The sequence below is a fragment of the Rhamphochromis sp. 'chilingali' genome, assembly GCF_963969265.1.
Source record: "Rhamphochromis sp. 'chilingali' genome assembly, chromosome: 17".
Taxonomy (NCBI): Eukaryota; Metazoa; Chordata; class Actinopteri; order Cichliformes; family Cichlidae; genus Rhamphochromis; species Rhamphochromis sp. 'chilingali'.
In genome coordinates, this window is record NC_137944.1 from 15,441,518 (window position 1) to 15,464,599 (window position 23,082).

Genomic DNA, 23,082 nt, shown 5'->3' on the forward strand with positions numbered 1-23,082 from the left:
TGTTTTAGTCTGCCTATGGTTAGAAAACACTGCAAGCCACTTTGCAACAAACCTCCACCTTTTACACATCTTTTGTCACTAATGCCCGCTCTCTTCCATCATTCCAGCTTTGCAAGTATGCACATGGAGGGGAGGTTCCATAACAGTTGTCTGTGTGGAAAACTGGACTTGTAGGGCGAATGAGGAAGACTGCAACAATTTGTTTTCTTCTCATTAGGGTAATTTTTGAGTGTTTTGAGAACCAGCAGTTTCCAGGATTTAGAATGGTACAATTATATAGGTATTGCTGTGAAACTGAATCTACAGGGTGTGAGTAAAAAGTGTTTGCATCTCACGCGAACTTTCTAAATGATACATTCAAAAGCTGTTTTTGTCTTTGACCTTAATTGGTGTCACAAGCCCAGTTTTTGTCACATTTTAATGCACTTAATCTTCGCTTTGTGTCAGCCCCGCTCCTGAGGCCCATGCACATCAACCTAATTGTGCTTTATGAATCACTGGAAACAACAGTGTCTCTGTAAAAAAAAGACCCAAGGCTCTTTGAGGGTTGCACAGTACAGTAGAGCCACCCTGGTCCTGGGTGAAATAGCCCCATAGATCTTCATAAAGACACCACAGCTTCCTCCATCGCAGCAGCTGAGATCCATCTGAGTCACGCAGGTTCGCTGCAGTGTGTGTGTGTGTGTGTGTGTGTGTGTGTGTGTGTGTGTGTGTGTGTGTGTGTGTGTGTGTGTGTGTGTGTGTGTGTGTGTGTGTGTGTTTAAAAAAAACATAGCAGAAACAAAGAGGCTGGTGAGATTGTGACATGCCCAGCAGCAATCAGCGTTTGATGTGGGAGTCTACTGTATTCATCACACTCACCTCAGCGTGGAGAAGAGATGGAAGACGCTGTGTAAGGAAGACAGAGGGGAGGGAAAAGGTCACATACAGCATCAGACGAGGATAAGAAGAGTCCTCCGGAGAAGGAGAATTTCAATCTTACTGTCTAAATCAGCACAAACAACTTATAATGGTACTAATACAACAATATAATGCCAGGATTTTTTTTTTCACATGTCTTACGCTGCAGTGGAAATGGAATTTAGAGCTATGATGAACCATCAGGCTTGTCCAGTAATAAAGTCAACACCGGGATCACCCAGTCCCCCACCAGCACAAGTCCTACATGTGTGGCAGTCTGTGGTTACTGTGTGGGCTTCTCTTATGGAAGGTCTAAGTACCCTTAAACCAGAGATTTTTGAATGAATCTGAATGATCTATTGGAAATTTATTTTCCCAACTCTTTGAAATCAAACACTTTCTAACTGAAAGAAGACTGTTATTAGGGACACTTCTCATAGACCTCACAGTAACCCTGTGAGGTCTATGAGAAGTGTCCCTGAGCCACGGTCGCCCCGTGGCTCAGGGGATTGGGAAGCGTATCTGTAACCGGAAGGTTGCCGGTTCGATCCCCGGGCTCTCTGTCCTGGTCGTTGTGTCCTTGGGTAGGACACTTTACCCTACTTGCCTACTGGTGTTGGCCAGAGGGGCCGATGGCGCGATATGGCAGCCTTGCTTCTATCAGTCTGCCCCAGGGCAGCTGTGGTTACAACTGTAGCTTGCCTCCACCAGTGTGTGAATGTGAGAGTGAATGAATAGTGGCATTGTAAAGCGCTTTGGGTGCCTTGAAAAGCGCTATATAAATCCAATCCATTATTATTATTATTATCATGTGGAAAGGTAATTACATCTCATTCTTTTCTTCTTTTTTTATGCTATTTTTAGACCAGTAAAGATCTTCTCCTTACTGATTACATCACTACAAAGCCATAAGGAAAACTAGCTTTTTCAGTCATTTATTAACAAAAAAAGGAGACACACACTAAGAGCAAGCAGAAAAAGTAAGCTTGGCATCAGGGTGTAGTTAATGGAAGCAAAACATTGGCTTGAATGGTGGAGGGGTTTTCTTGCATGTAATTCACTTTTAATACTGTGTCCCTTAAAGCTGTCTTTGGTGTGCACCAAGCATGTTTACCATGACTCTGTCATTGTCTTTCCATTCAATGGCAAACCGAAGCTTTGCTCTAATGTTGTGTTTGGACAGCAAAGGTTTTGTACCTGGTGCTGCTCTCATGTAGGTCAAATGCTTTCTGATTGTGAATGCATGCAGTTTCTGTGTCTGTGGAGAGGTCATCACAAGAGTTAGCTAGTAAATTAGACTTTATCAAGTAACTGAAGTGAAATTCAAAGTACCAAGTATCTGTACTCTCTATCAAAAAAGAAGTGGGTACTGATACTTGTGTGGTTGTTCCCTGGGAGAACACCCTGGACAGGTCACCAATCTATCACACAGAGACAGACAGCCATTCATGTTCAAATTCAAACCAATTTAAGCATGAATTTTCAAATCAGTGTGAAGGCAATTCATCACCATTTAACCTGACCCCATGCTTGTCTTTGAGAGAGATCCTGGAGGAACCCATGAAGAATCCACACAGAAAAGACCAGACTGGACTCGAACCCAGGACCTTCTTGCTGCGACGGGACTGTGCTAACCACTGCTTCACAAAAACAAAACAATTAAATAATAACATTTAAAAAAATATTATTGGATAGATCAATAGACGGATAATGATGATTTTAAAATATAAAAAATATATAGATGTATGCTAAAGTGTAAGCACAACAGCTATAGAAAGCACATATATTATTGGGGTTTTTTTTGTATTTTTCAATGGGAATCGATGTAAATACAGCCATGCAATTTCGACCATTTAGAATCAACAGCAGCTGTTTACTTCTGATAGAGAAGCAAACAGCTTCCATACGATAGCCCTAGCCCATCTCTGAAAACCCACTGCAACAGAAATATGTTGCACTTCCTTTGCAACAGCTCAGTAGGTGCATAACTAAGAAAGACATACTAAGAGGTTACCATATGATTTTATTTATTTTTTATTCAGAAGGTGCTGTGAAGTTCACTGGGCTAAGTGGAGCATGGGTTAAGAAGAGCATTATTTTGAGGCTGAGTATTGGGGGTTATTAGAACTCATTGCCTTGAGGCCAAGATAGAGACACTGAGAACCAGTTTAGAGTCCATCCTATTCTTAAGCTCCATGGCCTAAAGAAAATCTGGTTTATTAGACTGTGAGTTAATACCTAGAAACAAAACCAAATTTTCCTGTTGTCGAGCAAATCCACTTCTCTCAGACGGATGGACGTCACTGTCACATCCGTTAGGTTAGCCCTAATGACAGAAATGCATATAAGAACATGTTATATATATTATAATAAATGACTAGAATGGAGGGAGGGGTGCTATTTGTGTTTAACAATACCAAAATAAGGAGTTTGGCTTTTAGAAATGATTCTGAAGGCTGATGGCTCCCTCTGCTGTTGATATATAATATCCAGGCACTCTCCATGCTGCACACACTCTTTCAGCAGTTTGGACACTTCAACAAGATGCAGCCATTTTAATGTTATCATAACACCTCTGTTCTTCCTGATATGAGAAAATAAACTCTTTGTAGTTTTTGCTTAGATGTGGTGTACGTGAAGGCCAGCATAATGGCAAAACTGTCCTGAATTCAGAGCTGTGGTGGTGTTTTGTCTGCCGGTTAAATATTTTAGAAATGTACACAAACAGATCACAAATTCACGGAACCATTTACTGACACAAAAATAATTTAATATACAGTTTTTATAATAATATATATGATGAAATATTCATAAAGACAACAGGTACTGAAACTGACATTATCATTAGTTAATACAGTTAATACAGGTAATGATAATTGCAATCCTTAAAACAGGAGCAAAAAGTTGCAAAATACATGTGTGTGTGTGTGTGTGTGTGTGTGTGTGTGTGTGTGTGTGTGTGTGTGTGTGTGTGTGTGTGTGTGTGTGTGTGTGTAATATAAATATATGTATGACACTACAAATATGTGATATGATGATAGATTTGCCTGGGATTTATATCTTGCTAAAGCTAGTCCCTCTATCAGGCACCTTTGGGAGCCACTAGTTGTTCAAAGTGCCACTGTTGTCTGGGGTGGTGGGTGCACTGGCGCAGGAAAAGACCTCCTGTGCTGCGCTTGTTGTCGCCTTCCTCTTTTACAGCCTCCAGACATAACTGAGACAGTTGGTGAACGAGCTGGCCGCTCAGCTGTGGAAAAGTGGAAAACATATGCAGAGAGTCAGCTAAATGCCCCGGGTAGTCATAAAAACTGCCTGTCGCTCAATTCTTCGTCTTGCCTTTATGAACTTCCACTGGAGTCTGCCGGGGGTCAATCGGTGGCTGGCGCAAGGAGAGAGGACCGCCCTCTCTCCCTCAGTATCCAAGCACAAAGTTCCCGTGGGACCCCATCGCACTTCACCCTCAGAGTTTAGATCACAGTGCTACAACAGCAAGAGATCAGCTTCACTGATGTCTCACTTATCTGTTGTTATCATCAAGTAATCTGTAATCATGGTTACCTGGCTACCTGTCCCAGTGCACGGTGCCACATCCATGGCCCCACCCTGCAGTCCCCGACCTTGGGGATAGTCTACACATCTGCCAGTACCAACACTGTACAGCTGCAAGCAGATACAGACATGATGCCTCACAGTCCATCCATACACAACTTGTTCATATATTCGTGTGCATGTATGAGCATGTGAGAGCTTGTGATACCTCTCCTGACAGTGCAGTTCTGTCCTGGGGGATATAAAGCTGTGGGTAGACTGTAGTTAGGAACCAGTGAAAGTTCCTACAGCCCAGACTCCTCTTCAGCCGCAGACGCTCCGTGATGTTCGGGTTTTCAGACTGGACAAAGAAAGAAAGTTTCATTTTTTTGTATGTGGTGCACACTCACCAGACAATCTCTTGACCAGATGTGTTGACTCACACACGCACACACACATACACACAAACACCTGTCTGATGAAATGAGCAAGCGTGTCCCTTCTGTAGTAGATTTTCTTGTACGTGTCCATCCAGGTTTCAGCAATCCGGATCTTGTTCCTCTGAAGCAAGTCCTGATCTGGGAAGCGATACGGCAGGTGGCGGCGAGTGAGGTGGCCCACGCGGGAGCAAGGTACCACCTCCATGGAGCCGCCGCATGACCACACCTATAAGAATGTAGTTGTATTTCAGTAATAAAGAATATAATTGTTTTCTGTGTTTCTTTTTTTTTTAAATTCCCCGTTTGTTAGTCATATTGTTTCATATTTTAATGGTCATCCCAGGCAGACAAGTTGATTTATAACATTTTTGCTCTCACACTGGTACATTCATCAGTGGGCCAGGACATTCCCAGACCACTATCCAAGCTGAAATTTCCATTTGCAAAAGGCATCATCTCATAGCACAGCAATCCTAAAGCACTAACAGAAGGCAACCGAATCACTCAGGCAAAGTATTGCTAAAATACCTTACATGGCTTAAAATAAAAAGCAAATGCAGTCTGTCATCTCTCTGTCTGGTGTGTGTGCACTGGAGGATTTAGCAGGAAAGTTGACATCAAATGAGCTTTCCTTTACCCGGATTGACAGCTCAATTTGCTCTGCACCCCATAGCACCATCCCAGGGTCATAGGCTCCCACGCTCTGGAAGAAATGTCGGTCGATAGCCACAACTCCACCTCCTAACGCTGGGCTCCTGTCACAATCAGAACCAGCATCATTTTTTTTTAAAAAGAACTGCATGGATGTGTTGGTATCTCTGGAGTAGAGTGACATAATGAACTTCAGGATGTTAAAGTCTGGGTTTGCAACACAAGGACAAACAGCTCCACATGTATGGTCCTTAGTTTTTATACTTCTGTATTCTAATTGGTCATATTTTCGAGACTTTTCAAAGGCAAAGGTCAGTTATGCACTTACACATACCGTGTAAAATTACATCTGATCCGTCTTTCTTAATATGGTTCATTTAGCATTGTTATCATGCAAATAAGAACTCATTAAATCTAACTTGCACCCCTTAACAGCTGCACACTTACTGCAGAGGTTGGACAGCCATCTCTGGGTCTTTATCTTGCAACTCTGGATTTGATTCCCAAAAGAAGTCAAGTCTCCAGTCGAACACCCCCCTAATTGGCCACTGGGTGGCATTGTACCGAAAGGACTGCCAGTCTATCACATCCATGATGGGGGACACCACTCTGGTCCTAAGAAGACACCACATTCTGGATCTCAGCAGCTCTTTTTATTTGCATTTATTAAGTGTGGTGAATTAGACTACTTTGGATGTAAAGCATGCCACTACTAGTCAAGTTATAGCTAATAACTCCTTGACTACGTTTACATTTACTAATCTGTGCACAACTAGGTAAAATAGACACTGCGTTTTCATTTCTGTATGCATGTGTTTGTAATTGCAAACGCCGGCTGTGTCACAGGAAGTTCAGAAACATGTACTGTCCTTTGTCGAGGAATGTTTTGGCTCCCCATGTGTGCTGTTTGAAATATCCATGCCAAATGATCATGTGTGGCGTGATGCTTTAAGGAAATGAAAAGATCAAAAAGGGAATTGAGAAAAAATGGGAGAGGGGTCAAACATGTGGCCGAGAGAGCCGAATGGTTGCAGATTCCAAGCCCGAGCTCTCAGCTTAATTACCTAGTCTAATTAGAGCCACGCTGCAGGCAGCCTGAGACATAAGACGAGAGCCAAATCATGGGAGCTCAGTGCTCGATACACACACATACACCTCATGCATCGCCCTGCTTTGCTAATGAGTAAGGGCGAATGATAAGTCTGAACCCTTCATCTCCTCACAAGTGTTTCTGTCCAAAGGCTGAACTCATTAGAGAAAGTTTAAAAAAAATCTGGCACAGTAACTGTTTATATTTTGACATGTCACCCATTTAAGAACTTGCATTTGGAATCCTGTTAGTATGCAGCATACTAACAGGAGCTTTCTCGCCGTAAAATATGAAAATAGATTTTTAATTGGAATAATTTTTAAAAAAGTACCTGTCCTGGGCAATTCTCTCCAACAGCGGTTCCAGCCAGCCCTTTTGGCATTCACAGTGGGAGTCCATGAACACCAGCACCTCCCCAACAGCCCTGGTAGCACCTAATGTCCGGCAACCTCCAACCCCGAGGCGTTTGGTGCTGCGAATCAAACGCACTCCATCCAGATGAGACACGTACTCACTCAGCCCAGTCTTCAGGTGACCTAGGAGGAGCATAGAGAAAAGGCGGAACAAGCTGTCAGCACACTGAATTAATGGATGGATGGATGGATGGATGGATGGATGGATGGATGGATGGATGGATGGATAATTTCACCCTGTTGACTTAGGTCGTCCACCAGCAGGACCTCCTGCAGATACTGTTTAGGTGCAGTGTCGAGGACACTGTGTACTGTGCGTAGGAGAGTGGACCAAGCCTCGTCATTAAAACAGATAACAACACTGGCCGATGGCAGAGACTCGATGTGTTGCTCCCCCAAACACCTGTTGATGGGAGGGGGACAAATTGTGAAAGCAGTAACAACTACACTAACTTTTAGCACTTGTTGAACTCCAGTATGGGGTAACTTTTGGTTTATATTTTCAATCGTGCGCTTTGTTCACTCACTCTGGATGGCGCGCCTCTGGCAGCCTGCGATGCAGAGAAATCCTTTCGCTCACTACCTCATTGAAACCGTACTGCTGCAAAGCCCTGAGCTCCATATCCCTCTCTAAACCCTCCAGATGAAGGCGCACTGCTTTCCCCATTTCACCGTGCGTAGGTGGCCCGCGTACGGTGGTATCTTTACTTGCTCCGGGAAGGAGCATCTTGTAACTCCGCTTTTTCTGTGGCGAGCTCTTGGTGCCATGTATGGATGGGACGAATAACAGCTGGTCTTCTTGCAGAGATTTCAGAGGAGTCAAATCGGCGCCTAGCTCCAAAGCAGGGTCATGGGAGTCCACGATGACCTCTAGATCCGGAGGACTGGCGATCCGCTGGAGGGGCTGGCGGGGAGGGCCGGGTTTGTGAAGATTGCGGTCGCTGTCCCGATTAAAGAGATCTGAGAGCGCCAGCGCAACCAGAGCGAATCCGATGAGCAGCAGCCAGAGGCAGAGCATCTTCCTCCGGATGGCGCTCCTCCGCCTCATGCTGAGCAACGGCGCAGGAGGCGTGAGACTGTGCTCAGAAGGCGGCCCGGTGCTGTTTTGAATTGCAGATGTGTTTGTTTTGCTTCATCTTGACGAGCACTGCATTTCATCAGCGTGATGCAACTAGAATGATTCAAGAAATAAATAGATCGCACACGAATCCCCTGAAGAAGAGTAGAGGCGCATTCATTGAGTACCAGAGCTGGGACAAGAGTGACATACAGTGCAGGTTTGAGACAAGTTCTCAACTTTGAGATGATGGAGTTTCGCTGACTTTGTCTTTCATCCAGCTCCTCCCGCGGTCCTAGAGCCTGTGCAAAATTTTTTGCGTCATGTAAATCATGTAAAGGTCGTCACTTCCTGTATCCACCTGTTACTCAACCTGCTCAACGAACCATAACATCTTCGTCTCTACTTCATAACAAGAAGGATTAAAAGATAATTTTAGAAAAAATATAATTAAGAAAATTCTCCAGAACGCACAGAGTAGTATACACTTATTGCTTTTCACTTTCCATCGCAATAAAAATACAATGTTTAAAGTTTAGGAAGTCTACTTGGCTCAGACGCCGTATTAGTATTGTCTTCTTGTCATCTTATTATTCCTGAAACGCCTTGTGGGGAATCCTAAAATACTCTAAATTAAGTGGTAAAAGCCATAATTAGCCATTTCAAAACACATTTTTACTAGCTCAGTTATAAATAAGTCCGCACTGCAGTGGAAAGACACAATGTTTTTACATTTCCTCCAGTCTGTGTGTGAGAGTCTGCTTGTAGCAGGCGTCTCCCTCCGGGCGTCACACATCAAAGACGCTTCCTCTGGCCAGCTGGCTTCGGGCCTCCGGGTCCCATGACCGTCTGTTGGTGCCGGGAAGCGGGGCGTTCACGGCTTCGATCTCCTTGGTTCTCTGTGGAGATCTTGGCAGCCAGTCTTAAAGAAAGTAAAGACCGAATGACTTGGGTCCGCGTGTTTATTTTACTGTTTTCTTTTTCGACAAGTGGAAATGTGCATGCTTGTGTGTTGTCATAAACTTGTTTTTGGTATTCTATGAATGGAATTTCCCACACCACAAAACTGAACTGCTGAAGAAAAAGAAAAACACTCGGAGCATGCCCATATATCATGTAAAGGTTTGAGTGGAAAATTGGCAAAAACTAAAGCCTAATAATTTCCTAATACATTATGATAATGGCATTAGAAGGTCAGACTGTGCACATCACAAACCCTTCTGCGTCTTCTGCGCCATGGCAGCTTCTCTGCTTCTGCTCTGTATTGTGGCTAACATCTGCGAGAAAGACCTCCATACAAGCTGGCAGGAAAGCCTGAGGAGCTTTAAGAGCTTAGGTCGGCTGCACTGAGAGACCAGTTCACTGTCCTGGTGGCAGTGGCTCTCTTAAAGCTCCATTGCAGGCTTAATGAGTGTGTTATAGACCACACAAGGACACTTCACGTCTCCCGGACAACAGCGTAGAGTGCCTGCTGATAATTATGATTATAGTTTCAAGAACTGGGACAGAGCACCTGGAGAGACAGGCTGACAAGTTGAAAGGCCAAAAGAGAGAGAGAAGGGGTGTGTGTGTGTGTGTGTGTGTGTGTGTGTGTGTGTGTGTGTGTGTGTGTGTGTGTGTGTGTGTGTGTGTGTGTGTGTGTGTGTGTGTGGGAGGGGGGGGGGGGGAGAAAGAGCGGTGACCGGGTCCTGACTCCAGTGTTCTGGTGGGAATGTGTTTACGCGCCTCGGGGTTGGAAAAGAAAGAATGTCTCTGTGTAGCTCCAGCTCTGCGCAGTGAACAGTCTCATATGTTCCACTGTGCGGCCAAAACACACGCCGAATTAAAGTTTCCACCGCCAGCACGTTTTCAGACAAGCGTGCAAACACCAAAGGATCACACGCACACGCGCGAGCGCGCACACAGACACATTGAAGATCCTGTCCACATTCCCAGGAATGTTTCTGCATTCCTCCATCCAGTCCACTAGCTAGAAGCCAGAGCTGTAAATGAGACGGCACTTCAGTGAGAGAGAAAGGGGAAGGGGGGGGGGGGGGATAAAGGGACTGCTGGCTGCACAGTTGGCTTGTTTTTCAATCATATTTCTGTCTTTTACAACCTGGAGCACTTTTTATTCTCTGGGCTGCATAGAAGACAAGCAGACAGAGACATATTTTTGTGCCGGTGTTGTGCCAAAAAGTGATTGTCTGCCAAAAACTGATTTCCAGTGTTTCTGTGTATTTTTTATGTGTAATATCTTTACGTATGTTCGTAAATAGACTTCAGTGAACAGGGGATACAAAGGGGTTACATAAAGAATTAAAAAATTATCTGTTTTTTAAGTATCTTTACAACTTGTACAACCAATACGGTCCTTTATCCCCACTTAAAATATTTTTACAGAACTATTGTAATATTTGCTGCCGTTTCTGCTGTCCTGTTGGGCAACTTACTCTTACAAAATACATTTTTAATGTTAATGAGATTTTTTTTACTGCATAAATAAAGGTTATATAAAAGTCGCTGCCAAAAACTGATTGCGGCTTGTATCTTGTTACACGAATGTTGTTTGTGGCTCAAGATGACTTTATGTCATCCATAAGGGATGCATTTGACATATGTTTAACATATTATAGCCCAACAAGTTACTTATAGCACTTTAAATATGAGCAATCGCTTTTTGGCAAATACCGGAAATCAGTTTTTGGCAGACAATCACTTTTTGGCACAACACCGGCTGGACAAATAATACACTTTTGGGTTACTTTTAAAAGTTGAACCATCGATAATTAACGTGTTCCAGCTTTACCGTTTTCTGTAAATAAACTGCATTTGTCGGGGGTTTGAACTTGAGGATATAAAAACATTTCAGAATTTCACTAAAATTGATTTTTTTTTTTTTATAGCAAAGGACTTGAATGAATGTAGAAACTAATCAGGAGGTTCATTAATAATGAAAACAACATATGCAGAATCAGAATAAACACTTAATTTTTAGTGTTCAGTAACGTTTTACTGAACCCTGGAAATGATCAAGAGTTGATCTGATTCGAGAGGAATGGGGTTTAGTAACAGGCTGCATGAGAAGCTGCGGAGGGGTGCTTCCCTCTACTGGAGAAAGTCGGTATTGCAAGTAATGGATGTTTCCCCTACACTTGGTTGATTAAAAAAAAGAAGAATCTAAGGATCCGCACTGTAGTGTCATTTTAAGAAAAGTCGTGATAAATGAATTTTAACACAACAAGTGTAAAAAAAAAAAAAAGCACAAATTTTAATTTCAGAATTTCAAAACAAAGCATGTTGGATCAAAGAAATATAACATGTTACGTGCCGTTTTTAAACATCTGCTCTAATAATGTTTTCTTCAAGAGCTTCTGTCAGATCCCGTGGTCTTGATCAGTGGCCATCAGTGTTTCGTTTATCAATGCAGCTTTTCCAAGCTGCTGAATGTCTGGTGGCTTTATTCTGACATGTGACAGCAATTAACCGCCACAATGACTTTCTTCCTTTTTTATTTATTCAAATTGTGGTGTCCTCGGACCAATAATGGTCCCTAGGTGAGTGGCAAACAAGCATATGGGAATCCCGAGGACACCACAAAGGTTTTAATGAATTAAAACACAGATTTCACTCGAATGCCAACAGATTCTGAAGCTCGATATCTAAAACATGCAAAGCAGATCTCAGAGCTTTAAAGGAGGTCACTATTGGAGCTCTCCCAACAACTGAACCGATTAAAATTCGCAAAATTGCAGGCGACCACGCCTGTCGGCCGGGGGGATTTGTCACAATCAACACCCCGGATTTTTAGATCTAAGTTTTTTTGTTTCTATTTATTTGTTTATTTCTTGTGTTTTTATTTATTTATTTATTTATTTATTTTAAAAACGTAATTCGTTAGAAACCTTGTCTGCTGACATTGCTTTGCTTTTCTATGCTTGAAATCGCACGACCCAGCAAGGACACACAATTTATTCAAGCTCCTTCTCTTTTGTTTCTGCTTTTATTTATTTAAATAGAGACGAATAATTGCTTTATTTTCAGTATTTTGTCCATTAATACCATTGCTAGAAATATTCCGCGTGAGCTATTTGTTCGTTCAGACTCCGCTGACTTTTGAACCCAGTTTTAAGAAATCTGTTTGCACGCGAGGATCCCTTTGTAACCCTTTTCCAAACTCTCTTGTGACAGCAGCTGCAGCAGCAGACCTGCCGTCAACAGTGACTTTCATCACATGGTGGATGGTGTCGAAAGCGAACACGACGCAGAAGGAACATTAGGCATCCCTTCTGCTTTTTTAGGATTCATCTGTGGCGCAACCTCCACGCGCGGAGTGAGGTGTCTCAGCATGATTCCGATTCATCGTGTCAAACATTTCAGTCATGTGTGCACAGCTCTGCACGCTTGGACTTTATCTGTTATCGGACTTCCGTGGCAGAACTTAAGGAAAATATAATATTATAAGAAGATATCCAGGCTTCCCAATGTAATTATATAGTTACATGATCCGACTAAATCACACACAAAACCCTCTTTTTATATATTTAAGAAAAACATTGTTTGATCAAAATTTTATTATCTAATAAAGTTAATAAAACTTCTCAAATTTGAGAACAAAGAAGGGACAAAAAAACGATATAATTGAAATATATTTATTGTGGACAATGTGCTGCCGTGTTAATTAACAATTAAAAAATCGACTACATTAAACAATAAAAAACAGAAATGATAAACTGGGGAAAAATAAAATAAACAGATTAACACGAAAGGGAATAACACTTCTAAAAAACGCAAGAGTATGAAAGATTGAGCAGATTAAAAGTCACTGAACTTTTTGTCAAATGGGAGAGAAAGAAGAGGATGAGCATGCGCACGGTGCAGTCCGCGCGCATCTTGTCTCTCATGAGTTTCCTGAGTTTGGGGGACTAATGAGTGATGAGATGCGTCTCGTTAGGAAACATCACATGTTTGTGCGCTCAGCGGAGCCACTTTAAATTAGTGGACAGCGGGACAAACGGAGGGGTAGTACTGGCAAATCCGGACGAGGAGAAAGAGGGACACGCTGTGTCGGCGCACAGAGACACTATTCGTGGGTACTTAAAGCTGCAGAGACGACTGTTTTTACCCCCCACGGACGAGTGAAAATGAAAGCCTGGCAGTGTGTTTCCCTCCTGGCTTGTGCCTGCTTTCTTTATCAAGCTGATGGACGCAAAAGTAAGTGGCGCTACTTTGGAATAGTTTGAAGTGAAAGAGTTGTGGCTATGGTTTAAAAACGTTGGTTTATTGATTTCAGATTTTTAATTTAATGTCTTTACGTGAATTGAATAATTTTGGTGTTTGATGTTTATCTCCTAGGGTTGTTTGTTTATTCATTTGTTTATTTAACTCGTCCTGCCATCCGCTCTCTACAGTCAGAGTCCCATGAGACTGATTAAGGCGTGTGCTCCGTTAAGACTGCTACTCACTCCACAAACAGACAATTCTCTACATCCAGAAAAAACGGAGAAATCGTAGCTTTCTCTAATTTGTTATCATAACCAGATGGAATCCCGTAAAAAGTTTTAACAATCTTTTTCCTCCGGTATCATAAAAAAAGCAAATGTGACATTAATTTAATAAATGCAAATTTAAAATCACCTTTCCCCCTCTATTTTCACGCCATGCGCTCTCTTGGCTGAATAAATTTCTGTTTGCGTACAGACGTTCCAGATGTTTGGATCGTTTTTTTCTTCACCTTTAACCAGATTACACAGATTGAATTTGTTTTTGCGCTGAAAAATATGTCACTCAGGCTAAATGACGAGAAAGCAGAAAACAAGGGCGTGGAGATCCGAATAAAAAAAATAAATAAGTAAGAATGTGGAGATGAAAGATCAAAAACTAGGTCATCTTACTAAAAATGTATAAATCCAATATCTTTTTTGTATAACAATAAACATTTTTTTATGCCTAACGTTCCAAATGCTTTCCCCCTGTTTTATTGGGCTTAGTTAAATGTAGTCTGTTGTACAGCCCTCAATCATTTCATCATTTCAGTCATGGGAGCTTTTAGTAAAATATTTTTACTAAAGGTGGAAACCAGGTACTGGAAGCAGATTTTTCCATGTCAGGAAATAAACATGATTTTGGTCATTATGCGGGTATTTTGGGGCTACACTGTTACTTAACATTTTAATTAAATTTTAAAGGAGCCTAATGAAGGAAAGAAACATTTAACTTCTAAATGGATTCAAGTAAAATACAGAAGCTCTTTAGTGAGGGACTCACATCAAACCAAAATACATTTTAAGGTTCCTTGTCCTTGTCTCTCTGCTTTATCTCTCCCCAGCATACAGGGATGTATTCCCACACAAGCACTCATTATCAGGGAAGTTTCCATTTCCAATCCCACCGATCCCTGGCTGGCTTCCCGACACCAACCCATGGGATGATTACATCTACCCACCACTAAATATACAGTTAAATGGTTTTATGCACCACAGAGGTGGGTGGGTAATTTGTTTTCTGGGTGTTTTTTTTTTTTTTTTTCACCTTTGAAACATTTGCGTAGGTATTTCAGGTCATTCACCTGGAAAGTCCACCTCTCTGCAGGTAAACCCAAAGTCCGTTTGACCAGTGACAGTCCAGCTCTGAATGGCTCTTCCATCACCTTCACTGCAAAGCTGGAGTATCCTCCCTGCCAGAAGGAGGATGCCAATGGGAACCTGATCTGGGATGAGCACTGTGAGGATGGTACGGAGCTGGAGGCGTCAGGTGCTGCCAAGAAAGCCAGGCCGGGCCAGGCCATGAACCTGCACACACATAGCATCACACCACCACAAAGCATCATGGGGCCATATAGACTGATCAGCCACAACATTATAACCACTGACAGGTGAAGTGAAAACACTGATCACGAGGAGTCAATCAAATGGCCTGTACTTGATGGGTCAGAGCAGTTTTATCCACATGAGAGACCAGCACAGCTGGCAGGTGGTTTAAATGTTGTGGTTGATTTATGTAAGCCCACCAAAGAGCAAATTAAATTGTACACTGTTGTAAAAAGATGGCCCACTATACCCTTGAGTCTTGAAAAAATCTGGAACATAATCTGATGGTCATCAAACCACATGTTTATTGATACATATTGAGATGTCAAAACATGTTATTAAGGGCACAGGGGGTGTCAAAACACGTCATTATGAGGGAAAGAGTTAAAGTAGGCTCCCCCTTAAGATAAAAACCAGAACAAGCTGCTGATAAACACTAAAATAGACAAATTACGCCTCAATGAACCTGGCTACTTATTGTCTTTAGTTATCATAGTATAGTTATCTTAGCATTTGTAGCTACCAGCCATGTGTAATCGCTGAACAGATTTATCATGCAAAATCAGTTCATTTTTATTTTTTTAAAATTAAAGCTTTTACATCACTTTATTTTCTGTCAAACAGCCAATGGGCAGGTTCGCTCTGGCTACGTGTACAACTGGACTTCCTGGTTGGATGACTATGGCTTTGGAAAATGTATAGACAAGGCAAAATGCAACATGTTCCCAGATGGGAGACCCTTCCCTCAGAGCAATGACTGGAGACGAAAGAGCTACGTCTATGTTTGGCACACAATGGGTGAGATACAAGTTTACAAGTTTGCATGTACACAGGATACGAAAGGAAAAAGAAGAACATCTAAACCAACTCAGTTTGTCTCTTCTTTTTGTCCCAGGCCAGTACTTTGAGACGTGTGACGGCTCTTCCTCCAGTGTGACCATCAATACCACCAACATCCCTCTGGGGGCAGAGGTCATGGAAGTCATGGTCTACAGGAAACGCGAGCGCAGGAAGTACAGCCCCCTCTCTACCGACAACGCCGTCTTCTTTGTCACAGGTGGGAACAACAAATATTCTGCTTATACAGTTTTATCTGCCTACATGTTTCAGCCAAACAGAGATACAAACAGGCAGAAACCTAATACGTCATTTACATTATTCTTACGCACTCCCTTAGATAAAATTCCAGTGGCGGTCGACATCTCTCAGAAGGGTGCAGTCAACCAATCTGAGAATATCTTCATCCGTGGTGAGGATGTGGTTTTCAAAGTCCACCTCCATGACCCCAGCGGCTACCTGAAAACTGCTGCCTCCATTGACTACATCTGGGATTTTCGAGACGGCAATCAGCTGGTAACGCATCGCAACGTAACCACGCACGCCTACAGTAAGCTGGGGACCATGACTGTGAAGCTGGTGGTCGAGGCAGCGTTTCCAGTTGAATGTCCACCTTCTGCCAACACCCCGACCTCGACCACGTCCACAGGTTCTGTCACAAGTAGTCACAAAGATATAGACATGACAAAACAAGCAAAGTATTATCTGAAGACTTGTTAACTTTTTATACAAACCTTAAAACCAGATGGAGATGGCCAGCACACTGTCATGTGTCACCATCTTGGTGTTTTGAAACCAGAGGGGTAGCTCTGACTGAGAACCCAAGGATACTGCACACTTACATAACAGACAAGTCTTTGCCATCAATTTCTCTGCAATTGGGAAAAAAAAGAGGAGAAAATGTATAATATTGATTAAGATGTTAAACAAGCAATTGAGACCATAAACTAATGAGGAATGTTTTCACTGAAGTCATCAATAAAATGAAAATTGGGTCATTTTCTCAAATGTGTCTATACAATTAGATATCTCCTTGCAACCAAGAGGAGCTGCCCCCTGCTGGCCATTAGAAAAACTGCATCTCTGCTTTCGATTGACTTTTTCGACCTTGAGATTATGGCTTATTTTATATACAGTCTTTCAGTCTTTTTTTAATTAATATAATTGGAATGCCAAAATATAAACTTTAAAAAGGGAAATGTGAGCCACACAAAGTAAGTTATCTCTCTTCACTTTGGGGATATGAAGCAACTGCTACTTAAACAGTTATGTTATGAAGAATGTAAAAACAAAAAATACATGTAAAACTTTAAAAGACAGAATCATTATCTGCAAGTGCCTACAGTTTCTTCGGAGCGTAAAAAGAAGGTGACTGCACTTCTTTAAGTTTCTTGAAGAAGTTTCACCTCTCATCCAAGAGGTGAGAGGTGATCTAAAACCAAAGAGGGAGAGTCTCGGGTATTTACACATCTTCAATTAACTTTAAAAAAGTTTTTTAAAGCTCGCAGGACTACCATGACGTCACTGAGAACCTACACAGACAAGTATCTGTTTAAAAACAACAACAACAAAAAGACGGGGAATCAGTGCTAATGGAAAAACATGTTTCTCCCGTGTCTTTTCCTCAGAGGCTCCTACAACTCCACTTGCTACTCATGCGATTACAGCCAAGATGGAGACAACACAGGGTGAGGCTTTTACAGCTAAATGTGTATTATGATTGTGATTATGTAGGAATATCGAATGCAGAGGGTGAATCATATCATGTGAGGAAGTTAAAATACCAGCGTGCATCACTATGCAGAGCCCATTTGCTTCATATTACAGTGCCGCCCAACACCAGCCTGCCCTCGACCACCTCCTCTTTTGCTTCCACGGATCTCCCCACCACAGAGCCCCTCCCTTCCACTGTTTCCCCAGAATCCAACCCCACCACCCCGCTGTGGCTCCGCACCAGGCGTCGCAACAGCAACCAGTGTTTCCGCTACGCCTACGGGACCTTCACAGGCAATATCACTGTCGTTGGTAGGTGGGAGTGTGCGGGATCCTTCAAGTTATGTTGTATACCACTGAGTCTTTTTCATGAACCATTGTACAGAAGCCATGGTGTAGTAGTTTAAAAAACTAAACGCGAGGGCACATTTTCCAATATACTTTAATGGCTTTAATGCTAATGAAAGTGGGTATGATTTTAAAAGCTTTCCAACAAAAACCATTTTGTCACATTTATCATAATAACATACAAGAAACCAGCCCACATTTCATCCCAGAATTGCTTCACTTTCATCACGAACTATGGACTTAGGGATGGGACTCGTACTTGTGTGGCGTAACCACCCCTGATAATGAAAAGGAAACACTCTTCCATTTAAACTGCATTAAATCCTGATTGTTGCGATCCAGTTTCTCTCTACAAACTTGTATTCAAGCAACCTCATGCTATGATTCTTTGACTGGTTCCTTCATCATATTATTATTTAGGGGGAAGAGGATTACACATCCAAAACCCACAAAATAATTAATCTGTTCCCCACAGAGCCCAAGCACCCACTGAACACCCTGCCAAGCAGTCGGATTTTGGAAGTGTCAGCCCACAGAGTCACCAACACTGACATCAACTTCCTGGTGAAATGTCTGGGCAGGTATGCATTTATTATATACTTTGTTTAAATTTATGTAAAAAAAATAACACTGTAGATAATTTTTTAAACATTCAAAGAGGAAATCACAGTAACCTTTGGAGTTTATCAACTTTATTTTTGATGATCTTCTCCCTGCACATCCAATTTAGTCACTTAGGTGCAATGGCACCCCCCCCCACAAACCTATACATTTTAGATAAAGAAACAGGTTTGATTTATCCTTCATCCCTTATCCGCAGCATCCCCACTTCAGCCTGTACCATCGTGTCAGACCCCAGCTGCACTCAGGTACGCAACATCATGTGCAACGATGTGCCGCCTCTCTCGGAGTGCAAAGTGCATCTGACGCGAAGATTTCTGGAACCGGGCACCTACTGTGTGAACATCACTTTGGAGAACTCCAGCAGCTTGACCCTCACCAGCACCACCATCACCATCAACAAGTCCCAGGACACACCTGGTTAGCTACACAAACACATACAACAGGATATTTCTTGAAATCAGCTTTGTAGAAACTGTTGCCTGGTGTGTTGTAGTTTCCGGTCTGTTTTACACTCTCTTCACTGCCCTTTGTACCCATCAGTGTCCACAACCTCTCACACTGCCCAAGTCGTTCTCTCCTCAAGTGCTGTTCTGGGGGCCATTTTTGCATTCATTGCCTATGTGGTCTACAAGTGAGTAGTCTTCAGATGCAGCAGCATTCCTTCAGTAAATGTGTGAAGACCTGAATATATGATGCAGAAAGATTTTAATGCACAACTTTGCCTTTTACTGCCACATTAAAAAGCATTTACACATGCACACAAAGCCACTTTGATTCTCACTGAATTTCCAGTTGATTACTACCCTGCTCGTAAAACACCTCGTATTTTTTTTCCAACTCTTGCCGCTCACATCCAGTTAGTGTCATTACCCTCCCATCATATTTTTGTGTCCTGCATCTTTCTTCCAGGCGTTACAAGGTGTACCGGCCCATTCGCAGGTCACTGGTGGAGGATCCCCATGCTGGGGTTGGAGGTCACATGATTCGCCTGAAGGGGGCACTCTTCCCCTCCAGTGAGGAGAGCCGTCACCTGCTGACTGAGAGAAACCCCCTGTAGGCTTTGTTGAGCTGCATCATCACTTAAAATAAAAAACACCTAAAGCATGTGATTGTCAGATATGAATCTAATCAAAAGTTTAAGCATTAAAGTGCAAAAATAGCAGGAATACCATATTTGTAAAAGAAACTAATATTTTGCTTGTTTTAATTGTTTGATTGTGCTCCAGAAAACTGCTACTGCTACAGCAGCTGCTGATTGGTGTGATGATTTTCTACTGAAGAGGCTGTCGAATATGTGATTGAGGCACTCATTTTGATTGCAACATAGGGTGTAGTAGCTGCTATAAAATGAATTAGGCTCAAGCAATGGCTGTTTTTGATGAAAAGTGCTTTTGTACCGTTTGTCATGGATTGCTTTAGAATACTGTATATTAATGTACGGGTAAAAATCCTACTAGTGATACATGCATGGTTTTCCTCAAATGAGTTATAATTTAATTTCTTTAACTCCAAGATTTAAACATAGCCATAATCAAGGAGGATGAAAGGCTGATAAATAAGTCAGTCACTAAATAAAGGCTGTGAACTAACCACTTATGTTTTGAAGACACTGGAATCTGTCTTTGTATGGAGCTGGAAAAAAATGTATTTAACGTTAGATGAACTGATTTTTAGTGTTCTATTAATTTGTTTGTTCGTGTGTGGTGTTAAATCTGTTTTAAAACTGTTTCACACAATCACATTAACTGCAGAAAATTCATGGTTTAGTGAAAAACTGGATTTTAACCATTAGCACTATCGTTTGGGGCTTTTAAAACAAGCAAGGAAGTCACCACTTTCCTGTAACCCAACACAATCCTGTATATTATTGTGATCAAAACAAACACTGCAAATCAAATGCAATCAAATCACACGTCGCCGATTTTAAAGCAGGTAGTTCACACAACATACTTAATGCTTTTACTGTACAGTACACTAAACTGCACAGAGGCAAATTGTTAAACTTAAAGTTTTTAACCCTTGGTAGTACCTAAAAAACGTACCCCTTATGAGGTCCTAGAGCCAAAAATCGACCACGCCATAAAAAGTGCTATAAAAAGATTATACATTAATATTTTATTCCACTTTAAATTAGCCAATCTTTCAGACCTACTTCTCCTTGAAATATTCATGTCAAGTTTTAATTACATTTCGCGGATTTTAACCCTTTATATCCCGGTTTTGTCACATGAGCGCACGGCCGTTTTTGGCGAAAAAAATGAAAAAATTAAATATTTTCCATAAAATACATTTGAAAGTTATATTTTATTGTACTTTTAATTAGGCCTTTGTGTGGACCAAAGATTGATACCAACAGTCATTTCGATCGCCTTTTATTTTTTTTGCAGGAGCGCATTTCATAAAATGCACACACTATCGGTCCCAATCGACCACGCCCAAAAAAGTGCTATAAAAATTTTTTATATTAATATTTTATTCCACTTTAAATTAGCCAATCTTTTAGACCTACTTCTCCTTGAAATATTCATGTCAAGTTTTAATTACATTTCGCGGATTTTAACCCTTTATATCCCGGTTTGGTCACATGAGCGCACTGCTTTTTTTGCCCCAAAAAACATAAAACTTGAATATTTTCCAAAAAAAACATTTGAGGTAATATTCAATTGTTATTATAATTAGGCCTTTAGATGGACTAAAGATTGGCACGAACAGTCATTTCGATCGCCTTTTATTTTTTTTTTCAGGACCAGAAAATGGTCTCCAGGCGGCAAATGCTCCTCCTCTAGGCCGAAATAAGTGCATGTTGCCGGGGTACGTCGCGACGATCACCGGGGCACGATCACCGGGGACTGCTTTTTCCAGCCCACACGTCCGATACCACGTGACAATAAATACGTCATTTCCTGTTGACTAAAAAAAAAATGCACCCTCTCGTGGTCCTAGGGACCAAAAAATGGTCCCGCCCGATCAGCGGGCGAGGCCGCTGCTGCACGCCGGAAATGAGGCTTCATTTCCCGCAGGTCTTTCCAAGAAGCCCGCTGTTTTCCAGCAGGGATCAAATGCGGAGCAAGGGCGCCACCCGGTGGCCAAATAAAAAAATTACAATTCTAAGGCCTTGAGTCCAGAATGAAAACGAAACCTAAGCCGTCACACAGATATTAACGGTAATAATTGTGCAGTGAAAAATAGCGTTTATAAAGGGTTTCAATGGGGCGATTTATGGCTCTAGGACCTCATGTGGATGGCGGTTTTTAGCTTAGCCACCTTAAGCTAATCGAATAAACGGAGACGGCAATTCTAAAGAAAAATGAAAAAAAAAAGGGTTGGAAGGTTTGGCTATATTCTATTCAACACAGTGAAAATGGCCTAATATTAAAAAACGCTGTGGATGATAAATGGCCGTAGGTACTACCAAGGGTTAATACCGTACTATTACACATTTTTCACTCCTTTAGCAAAGTTTACCAAGTGACTTTAAATATTTCTCTAATGCAGCACTACCTAACGTATGTTGCTTTGGAATTTGGGGCATTGTCAACTCATTACATGTGGAACTCGTATCGACTTCATACACGACTTCAATCATGTGGAAAATGTTTTCACAGGACTCTCTGCATCCCTGTGTAAAGTACACCCTGTGATTCAGGTGCCGACTGGGCCATTGCAACATGTTCTCTTTAACCAGTCAGTTCTAGATTTTGTGCCATCCATGGCATCATTGTCCTGTTGCATGACTTGACTCACATTTCACTTTGGGATACTTTGGTATACAGAGAAATTCATGGTCAATACTTCACTGCAAAGTGCCCAGGTCCTGTGGCTGCACAATTAGCCCAAATTGTTACCCCTCCGCCACAGACCTAGACAGTTGGGCTGAGCCTGTGTGGATACACCGTTTGGTTTCTGCTAAATGTAGCACTGCGTATTATGTGTAAACATTGTTTCAGATGCAACTTCAAACCTAAGCCATGGGGTAATGCTCTTAGAGACTCCTGGGAACCCTTCCAAACAAATCATAGTTGATCAGCGCGTCTCCAGGCCTCGAGAGTACAAGACACGGCTCTAATTCTGGAGGCCTCTGGGCATTACATGCTCTGTCCTTGGGGTGAATTTGCTGGGACCTCACTCCTGAGAAAATTGTGGCATTGTGTTATATCACACACACACACACACACACACACACACACACACACACACACACACCCCTAAATAGCACCCTGCCAAGACCGCTGCTTTTATAGAGGTGCTCACATTTTGATGATCACCTAATCAAGTTGATCAAAAACAAGATTGGTGGGTCTTTGCTGAAACCTCATGATAATGTTTGGTTTTCCTTTTCTTACAAGCAACTTCCCACAGCTTCTTTTAGTGTTATTCATAGAAAATAGAGCAGGTGAGTCCATTTTTCTCTTTAACCTATTGTGATAAATAAAGACCATGTTTGACAGGGTCAGTCAACCCAATTATAAAGGCCATTTGTCACATATCCAGTTTAACCAAGGACCTAACACCCTCAGGATCTGCTCCGTCATGGAAACCCAGACCATGAGCAGGTCTGAAAAACTCCAGCTACAGAGTCAGCAGAGGCTGACTTTTACACACTATGCACCGCAGGACTTTTTCTAGTTGGGGTTCCCAAACACTTTGTAATATCATACTTAACTGTAAAAGTTAAAGCATCCCAGTCATCTTA

The 23,082-nt window shown here is 42.0% G+C and overlaps 2 protein-coding genes across 3 annotated transcripts; one reads left to right on the top strand and one right to left on the bottom strand.

Annotated features, from left to right (window-relative positions):
* Positions 1-3,726: 3,726 nt before the first annotated feature.
* LOC308385015 (polypeptide N-acetylgalactosaminyltransferase 15-like) lies at positions 3,727-8,358 on the bottom strand. The gene is made up of 10 exons (XM_080863729.1): positions 7,550-8,358; positions 7,259-7,425; positions 6,941-7,145; positions 5,967-6,134; positions 5,506-5,623; positions 4,900-5,094; positions 4,658-4,789; positions 4,459-4,560; positions 4,237-4,380; positions 3,727-4,147 (listed from the first exon to the last, which is right to left on the bottom strand). Exons 1-10 carry the CDS (start codon positions 8,068-8,070, stop codon positions 3,983-3,985), a joined length of 1,917 nt encoding a protein of 638 aa, XP_080719855.1. The 5' UTR covers positions 8,071-8,358; the 3' UTR covers positions 3,727-3,982.
* A 4,592-nt stretch (positions 8,359-12,950) lies between these two features.
* gpnmb (glycoprotein (transmembrane) nmb) lies at positions 12,951-21,811 on the top strand. Of its 2 annotated transcripts, none has more exons than XM_080862380.1 (12): positions 12,951-13,272; positions 14,387-14,542; positions 14,650-14,811; positions 15,492-15,665; positions 15,763-15,924; positions 16,045-16,353; positions 17,333-17,392; positions 17,532-17,729; positions 18,241-18,346; positions 18,586-18,806; positions 18,930-19,020; positions 19,299-21,811. In XM_080862380.1, exons 1-12 carry the CDS (start codon positions 13,203-13,205, stop codon positions 19,444-19,446), a joined length of 1,857 nt encoding a protein of 618 aa, XP_080718506.1. In that variant the 5' UTR covers positions 12,951-13,202; the 3' UTR covers positions 19,447-21,811. The 2 variants fall into 2 exon arrangements, with proteins under 2 accessions (XP_080718506.1, XP_080718507.1); XM_080862381.1 differs by having other exon boundaries at positions 12,952-13,272; positions 14,650-14,790.
* The last annotated feature ends 1,271 nt before the right edge of the window (positions 21,812-23,082 follow it).